Genomic DNA, 8,948 nt, shown 5'->3' with positions numbered 1-8,948 from the left:
ATGGTGACTACACGACAAACTCCCGTCGGACCCAACCTCCCTACAAAAGAATTTGAGGACCTGAAGACCCTCTTTTTCGACAAGGACCGTAGTAAGTCGAAGGTACGTGAGTGAGCAAGCCAGTATGTACTCGTGGTGCCTTAGAATAGGTCGTCAATTGTACCTTAGAAGTGACTGGAGTGAACCGTACGTGTCCTCAAGGACCTTCCGTAGTGCCTGGAGACCCTTTCTGAAGGTAGAGAGGGCCCTTAGAAGAAAGGTGCCGGCGTTTACGTCTGTGCCCACAGTGTAGGTCACTTTCGCACTTTTCTGTCCCTCCTCAGTCCGTAACCTATCAAAAAAACCTCAGTAACACCGTTGGTAAAGATACTTATCGCATTTGGCCTTGAGCTGGGTGTGTGGTTTCCTTTGGGTGTCAAGTAGCCCTCGGATAACAACGATTTTGTTCGGTGACGGTTGTTGGTGGTGTAGACATAGGTTGCCATGCATACCCAGCTGGAAGATGTTGGAAATACGTGTCGCAGACGGTGTACGTCTTCATCGGCCCACAGACCGGAGCAAGACACACTTGTACCCGGTCTTTTTTTTTTTTACGTCCAGTGTGTACTTAGCCGTCCTCCTCGTCTCCTGGAGGTCAAGGTAGAGAACGTAGTCAAGGAACCGGGACAAGATGACCGTCTGAATGCCGAAGAGCCCGGTCCTTCCTTTAATTGAGACAAAAACAAAAGTAGTGTAGCTTCTTCAGAAAGGTCAAGAACCCGTAGGTGTCAATTCCCCTCGGTGGGAAAAGGAGAACGGTAAAGGGGAGAAGACAGAACAACTTCGAAAGTCCGACCGTCTATCCATATGAGGGTCTGTTCCAGTTGTGCCTACGAATGGAGATCAACTCGCTCTACATACCATACTTGTGACCAAAGAGGTATGAGAACTTTACAAGAAGCTATTGAAACCTAAGTCGTAAACTTGGTGTCGACGTGGTAGATCTTAATGACGTAGTCAGAATCCTTGTGAGTAGCTAAAGTTGGTCTAACTGAGGTCCCGTCGCTTCGTCAGAGAAATTGGGGCTTTGGCTTTCAAAAAGGAGGACTGTCTCGACCTCCACGACGGACCAAAAGCACCTTTTTCTTCACCAAACTACAGAGGTAGAGCACCTTAAAACTGTACTCTACATGTAGGAACTTTTTTCCTGGTGTCAGTGAGAAGTCACGTCGCTCAACACGAAAGAGAAAACTAAAAACTGGAAGGTCAACCAGACGACTTATCACCGTTGAAAAAAAAACCTTCTCCCACACACCTATCCACAACATGGTGGAAAGGTTCGAAACCCAGTGTTTGAGCCCACATGACGAGGAGTGGTTACCATATTTAGGAAGAATGTCATAGTCGTTTTGAACCCATAGTGATACATAGAACACAGTTACCTGATTTTCCTAGAACCGACGACAAGATCTGTACCTAAGTGTAGAGAAGGTCGTGGCACTGTTCACGGAATTGGAGGAAGTCCTTATCACCGAACGTGAGGTCGCAACGACCAGTACCCAAGACTAGGTGACCCAGTGTACGACAACCACACAACGGAAAGAGTTTGAGAAATCACTAGGACCGCTAAAGACCAGGACGTGGGGTAGGTCGCAGCTACGGAAGACCTTAACGGTCAGTCAAGGCTATCGGGGTGGTCTTGGAAACTGGTACCGTAACAAGACAAGGTAACGTGACCGTTCACGGTACCGTCTCCTTGACCACGACCAAAACACGTGTGCTTACAGGTCTGAACTTAAACGGTCCTAGTAACCCAACAGACAGGCGTTCTTCAGTAAGTCATAGTGCCTACACATGCCCTTCGGTAGACGACATCACACACCTAGGTCCCGCTGTTGTAGGTCCCGTACTAGACACAATCCCTAAGGTGCATGTCGACCTTCAACGGAAGGTCTACTGGAGTACATAGGCGTTTTGCTCTTCGACGTTACTGTCCCAGAGATACGGTATCAGTTTCACTGTCGTGATCGAAGACGAACAACATACGTGGTGGAGGAGTTTTCTATCTGACAGTCCCCCGGTACCGTAGACATAGTAGTCTATACGTTAAAAGTAACATACGAGCAACGTCATCACATATCCCGAACGTCGACACTGGACCACACGTACCGCCCAGTAACCACTGTACAAACCGGTACATACTTCCTAAACGACAAGGTCTGAACGTTAAGCGGACCTGGTCTCCGTAAACAGGTGGTGACAGAAGATCGGTCAGAGTCCGTTGAAGTTGTATCGGTAAAGCTACACATCTGGTGGTTTGTACTAGTGTTTCACTAGAAGAAGGTATTCACAGACCGGTACCAGGGACATGAACAAATCGTCTCTCGTATGTCACCAACCAGCGTTCGTTACTGTCCTTAGACTGGTCTAAGTGTACAACTTAACGAGAAAATGCTAAAGGTATCTCACGGCTTAGCTACGATTGACTTAGCACGTAAAGTTCTTTCTCTTCCATTAATTACGTAACTAAACGACGTCCTCCCTACTGCGTACCACCTTGTGTCCGTACCATCCGTCTGGTGCCATAGTACGGTAGTTACCTGACTGCAAAGTTGTCGACAGAACTGAAAAAGACTCGGTCGTATAAAGGTAGAGACACCGCCGACATCCTTTGATCCTCCCACCTCCCAGAGTGTCTGGAACATGTCCACCGTGTGATTAAGGAAAAACACACTCCCTTCGACCACCGTGCTGACACAATACTACAACCGTCTACAAGGTGACTGAACCACCTTCTGGTAGACTGATTCAGTGATCATGTGGTGCTAGTCAAAAGGCGAAACACACACACTACCTACGACGTAATCACTCTAAGGTCAGGCACCTTCCCTAGAACCGACAACGTCTGAAACGCCAATACCAGATTATAACAGGTGTCGAGGACAACACTTGTCAGGTAATGCGTTGAAACCACCCGGTGTTGTAGAAGGGTAGGATTAACACCGTCTGTGGTAACCGTTTACAAACTACACCTGAACGTCGTCGGACAGTACCTTTGTGTGGTTAGGGTCCACTTGTCACACAGTTGATTGGGGGATGAAAGCACATTGACGTACCTAGAACTCCCTGTCTATATCTCCCCTCACCCCTCAAAAGCGAAAAAGGAACATGCACGACTCGAACCACTTAGGTACAAGGTCACGGACGAAGAATGACAATTTCGGTAGTTACCCTCTAACAATCCCCGTCCAAACACACCAGACTACGATATTAAAAACATGGTAGTTCATGGTACAACTGCTCTCGGTTCTCTCTACCACCGTGGTCGGGAGACGACGTCATAAAGAACCTTACTAGGCAGTTTTCTCTTTCTGCTTGGTTTCTAAGAACGCGGTTGATAACACGGACGAGCCGTAATTCACGTACCGTAGTGACCAGTCAAATCTGTCCGATAGTACTCTCGACCAGGTTAAGTAAGAGTTTTCAGGTCTTCACACAGAGAAGGAAACACTTACACGGGAGTCTACCACCTTCGAGTCTTTCGTCAGCACAGAAAGTCAGGATAACCACCACACTTAGGGCAAATAGATGTCAGTCTGGTTCAACAAGGTCGGACCAGAACATGTTGACTCGCTACAGTCAGTTAAAGTTCTGTCCCCTTCACAAATAGTGACAAAGAACAGAAGGTTCTATACGGGTGATTGACACGTTTTCCGATACGGTACCCCCCCCCAAAAAATTCGTGTCATAGTAGAGGTAGTAACAACAAATCCCTACGCGACGGACCGAAACAACTATGTTACTTCTGTCTGTCGCTACTACCATGAACCGGAAGTTACCGTTAGTAAGTGGGAGAGCTCGAACTCGGTTGTCTCGGACAGGAGTTCCGAGTTCCCGTGTGAAGGAGTGTAAAGACAGTTACAACATCCAACCGTAATACGTTTGGACTCTTGGACGTCGTCCGAGGAAACGTTTTCTTCGTTCATCCAAGACACCCTACACTTACCGACACCCGGTCTAGCCAACACATGTCTACTCCATAACAACAACACGACATCAATTTAAAGGGGCTGAATCGATAGTATACGAAAAACAAAACTATAAAAGTCGGCTGTAGAGAACACAAAACGGTGGAAGACGGACAAACAGAGAAAGTTATATCACCTAAGATCGGTAGAGGTAGTGATTAGCGAGAGTCCAACTCGGTAACCTATACCCGACTTCAACACTCCTTCACACGAAGACACTCCAATGCATATGGTGACATGGTCTGTCCTACAATACTTACACCCTTACTCTCCTGTGCATTTCCAAGTAGACAAAACTGAACTGTCTTGTGTTACGGGTCCAATCACGACCCCCCCGAACCTAACGAACCCTTTTGCTTCTCGACTCTCTATCCCTGGTTAGTTCGACACTGCGAACTGTACCACTCCAATTTTTAATGGTCGTTCTTGCATATCTCTTTATGACTTTTTCTATTTTTTGTTAATTATTTAACTTATTAATTTGTGACAACAGTAACACAGTAGCCAAAAACATCCAATCCCCAATTGGTTTACTGTGATTACTGTTACTACTATGTTCACCACCCTATGTTTGCATTATTTGACCTCCACATTGATCTAAATGCATTTTCTTGAATTCTATTGGTCTCAAAGGTATCACCAACAGAATGGGCACCCTAAAATGTGTGGGAAATGACACCTTAAGTGTTTTTCTACAGTGTTTGGTTCCAAAGTGAGGCATTTTTGAGTATTATTGGCGGCCATCTTGGATTTGACCTCTCCCGGGCCTCAGAGGTCAAATCTGACTTCCCTCCACATCTGAAAATAAACCTCATGGTATAAACTAACTATGGTAGAAGTTTCATGTTTCTTTCAAAAAGTGCACAATTTCATGGTTATCCGCTCTACTATAGCTAAAAAGGAACTAGTTACTCAAAGTGTTGATACAATTACTGGAGTGAAAGTATGATATGTGTGCCTCTAAAATGTAGTTGAGGAAATAATTAAGTGATATACTACAGTAAATATCATTTTGTTACACTTCACCACTGTTAAGTTGATATACCTTGTTTACTTTAACACTTAATACAGAATCATTATCTTGTATTGGAAATGTTTCATGTTATTGAAATTCCAAAAGATAAGACATAAACGCACCGTGGAGCCAGACTTACTTGGCAGCTGGCAAAGGCATTCAACTCAGTATGTATGTGTCTGTGGTCCTTCAGGAGCTTCGCGAGGACAACGAGACGCTCATCGAGACCAAGGTGCTGTTGGAAGAGCAGCTGTCAGCATCCAGGGGGCGCTGTGACAAACTGCACACACTGGAGAAAGACAACCTGTTACTACGAGCTAAACTAAACGACTTGGAAATGGTAATATGCAATGCCATGAGTCTAAACTACACAAATGATAAGTCAAAATGTCATGTGTCTGCTAATTTACAGGTTTTCACATAAGCTTGAATAACAAAACAGCCTTTCTTGTTCATAAACAATTACCGTAGTGTTGTGCCGTACGTCCTATACTTGGGAATGAGTCTTAAAGACAATGTCTTTTTGAATGAGTAAATCTAAGGTGAAGAGACTTTCACATTTTGTTCTACGACATAAAATATGTCAGTACATACCCCACTGGTGAATGTCTGAAGCTTTTACATGTCATAAAAACTGTGATTGCAAACCAGTAGCTAAATGACACTACTAAATGTCATCACTTCGACCATTAGCCACCTTTAGCTTAGCGGCGATGACCTAAAGTCATGCAACCGCCATGTCGTTTTATAGCCTAGCTAACAGTAGCTGTTTTACTTCTGGCTATTGTATTCGTGCCTCAAAAGTGGTGTTAATATGTGGAGATTATCCTGCTGAAACAAACCTGTAGCATAATCAATGTTCATTTGCCACAGCTCTTATTTCCTGCAATATTCCATAATCCATTGAAAAATTCCCCTTGCTTTTTGTTGAGGGAGCCCTTGTGATGCTAACTTCCGGGTCGGCCTACAAAGATATGTCATCACTGCCCCACTCTTGTAAGAGTTCTACATGAGTTATGAATCAGGGCTTTTTTATATGCTAATGGTCTGTTTCTGGGTGTTGGTACTTGATGTCCCTAAAACAATGCTCATTAAGACCCTTATTAAGAAAACATTGGCATTCAAATGTTGCAGGAGCGGGACAATGAGCGTCGGAGGATGGAGGAGCTGGTGGAGGAGAACATGCTGCTGGAGATCGGACAGAAACAGAGTATGAACGAGTCGGCTCATCTGGGCTGGGAGCTGGAGCAGTTGTCCAAGAACCATGACAACACTAACACAGAGAGTAAGACATACTCATTATTGAGTGGTGACGCAGCATCCAATCATAAATCTAATCGATAGATTTATGATTGGAAAATGATAAAAGTAGAGTAGACAACTAGACATGTGGATATTATCCGGCTGAACAAAACGTGCATTTATCTAACAGGTTCGTTTTCCACACACCTTATTTCCAGCTATTTTCCAAAACCCTATGGAGAAATCCCATTGCTTTTTTGTAGAGGAAACCCGAGCGCAGCTTACTTCCGGTTTTTAGGACGCGTCAATGCACCTCTCTATTGGGTTTTACTCTTCTGTTCTCTACTTGGTCAAAACTAAAATATTATTTTCTTTGAAGCTCATAAATCCTTGGTCCACGAGCTGAACGAGTGTGTTTCCAGTCGGGTGTTGAAGCTGGAGAAGGAGAACCGAGAGCTTCAGACCTCTGTAGAGAGACTGAAGGAAGAGAACCACCTCCTGCAGGAGCAGCAGCTCCACACCCAGGAGCTGGACCGGGAGAACCAAGGCTTCAGCAATAAGGTGTGTATACAAGCTTCTATTACTCATTTCTCTGTTACTATTAGTTACACTAACTTTCCCTTGGTTGTTTCTTAGATTGAGCGTCTCCAGGGTTTATTGGAGCAGGAGAGACTGACTAATCAGGACATGGAGTCTCTGGGGGAGGAAATACTGAAGGAAAAACTGAATCTGGAGAGAGATATGCACACTCTGAGGGCGGAGAAAGACAGACAGGTATTTCAAAACTCTAAAGCATGTGTTGCACACAAGTCCAATGAGTGATGCATCCGTATAAACATTCATGGACACGTTTAAACTTGCTTAAAACTTAAAATATAGGAAAAAAACACTGACTGACTATACTAAGATACAAATACACAGCTTATTATTTAGTTAAAGGTGGTTACACTACTTGTTTTACTCCATATGAGCTAACAGGTAACACAGTGTTTCACATGACAAACACGTCATTTCACCGGATAAAGTTATGATAACAATCATACTAATTTTCATATCTTTTTTAACACTTAGATGTTAATTATACATCTATATCGCTACGTTTATACAACATTTTCATCGTTAATGTTTATTACAAGAGACCATAAAGCCTAATCTGTCCCGCAGTTTCCGTTAGCCGGTACTTACCGGACTTTCCCCTTAGCTCAATACAGCATCAGTTGCACCACTTACGTGACAGACAAGAAGAGTACATTCTAATGTCTAACATTTAATGTGGAGAAAGAGATTTATCCTCCTGAAGGGGACATTTTGACCCCTCATGTAAACAAATGCATAATGCTGCGCTATGCTTTGCCGCCACACCCCGTTGCCAAGCAACGCTTATTGTTTGGTGTCCTTTGATACGCAAGCAGTCATATCTTTAGCTAGAACTAGCTAGATCTGATCGATATGGACATAAACGCGAGGGAAGTCTAACCAGACGCGCGAGAGGGATCAGAGAGCAGATCAGCTGCTGCTGTCGACGGAGACACGCAGCCCTGCATGATCACCTGCAGCTCTACATGATGCAGCTCTATGATCACCTGCAGCTCTGTCCGCTGTGACGGACCGGTGTGCGGAGCAAAACACACACAGCAGCTTTGAAAAAATCTTGCAAATCTTGGAGCTGGGCGTGTCTGAGAGCTTGGGGATTTTTCGCCAGCAACGCGACCAACAACCAATCACATGAATCTCCCGCCCCCGGCATACAAAGCAAAAAAACCCGGGGATTTTATGCGAGCAATATATATATATATAAACTCCCCAAACAGGCGAAAACCTACCAGTTTCACATACTGTCTCTGCCACCTCCCTCCATGCCTGGTTCCTCCGGTTTGTATCCCGGTAAATAGTTCTGGTCGTAAAGAACCGGGTGATTTGCTACCGTAATTTCTCGTTTGGAATATGAGGAAATGAACTGCGGTCTGGCTCTCCCAGCTTGCACGCAGTTTGATTGGCTACTATGGCTAGCGCTTGTACTGTCAGATTTGCATAAACGGGATTTGATTGGCTGACGCTTCCAGCTCAGCTTCAAAAGTTGAACATTGCTCAACTTTTGAATCCTGAAAATCCTGTAAATCTTCGCTTCGCTTCCCCACAATGCAGTTCGGCGAAAAGCGAGGCAAAGTGACGTCACTCCCATTTAAAGTCAATGGGCAGAGAAGCGTTGGAAGCGTTGGAATTTTTTTTAAAGCTGCTGTGTGGACGTACCGTTCGGCCTGTCCACACTACAGCTTAAAAAAAAACTTGCCGGCGGGCGTGTCTGAAGCTCGACCAACAACCAATCACATGAATCTCCCGCCCCTGACACACAAGCAGCTGTTTGATTGGCTAGAGCTTGTACTGGCATATGATTTGATTGGCTGACGCTTCCACCGAAAGCTTCAGAAGCTTCAAAAGTTGAACATTGCTCAACTTTTGCAGCCTGAAACGCCAGGAAAGCTCCGCTCTGCTACCCACAATTCAGTTCGGCGAAAAGCGAGGCAACATGACGTCACCCCATTCAAAGTGAATGGGCAGACGCGTTGGAAACCGTTTTTGAAGCTGTCGAAGCTGTAGTGTGGACGGGCCGTGAACACACTTAGCTATTTGATCTACCTCTGGAACAAGCTAAACTAGTTATACATATGTTTATTCTTCATTGT

The 8,948-nt window shown here is 44.7% G+C and overlaps 1 protein-coding gene across 1 annotated transcript in view; it reads left to right on the top strand.

The window, feature by feature from the left end:
* Positions 1-8,948, top strand: part of ccdc88c (coiled-coil domain containing 88C) — a gene marked incomplete at its 3' end in the record, with an annotated part of 25,537 nt that continues 16,589 nt past the window's right edge. Inside the window, exons 1-5 of the mRNA XM_010788621.1 lie at positions 1-102; positions 5,216-5,362; positions 6,157-6,307; positions 6,644-6,825; positions 6,901-7,038. Of these exons, the coding sequence (XP_010786923.1) occupies positions 1-102; positions 5,216-5,362; positions 6,157-6,307; positions 6,644-6,825; positions 6,901-7,038 (720 nt within the window). The remainder of the gene's footprint in view (positions 103-5,215; positions 5,363-6,156; positions 6,308-6,643; positions 6,826-6,900; positions 7,039-8,948) is intronic.

This window comes from Notothenia coriiceps, unplaced genomic scaffold (assembly GCF_000735185.1).
Source record: "Notothenia coriiceps isolate Sejong01 unplaced genomic scaffold, NC01 NC01_scaffold00031889, whole genome shotgun sequence".
In the NCBI taxonomy this organism is placed as follows: domain Eukaryota; kingdom Metazoa; phylum Chordata; class Actinopteri; order Perciformes; family Nototheniidae; genus Notothenia; species Notothenia coriiceps.
Note: the sequence above shows the minus strand (reverse complement) of the source record. Positions and strands in the feature narration are given on the sequence as shown.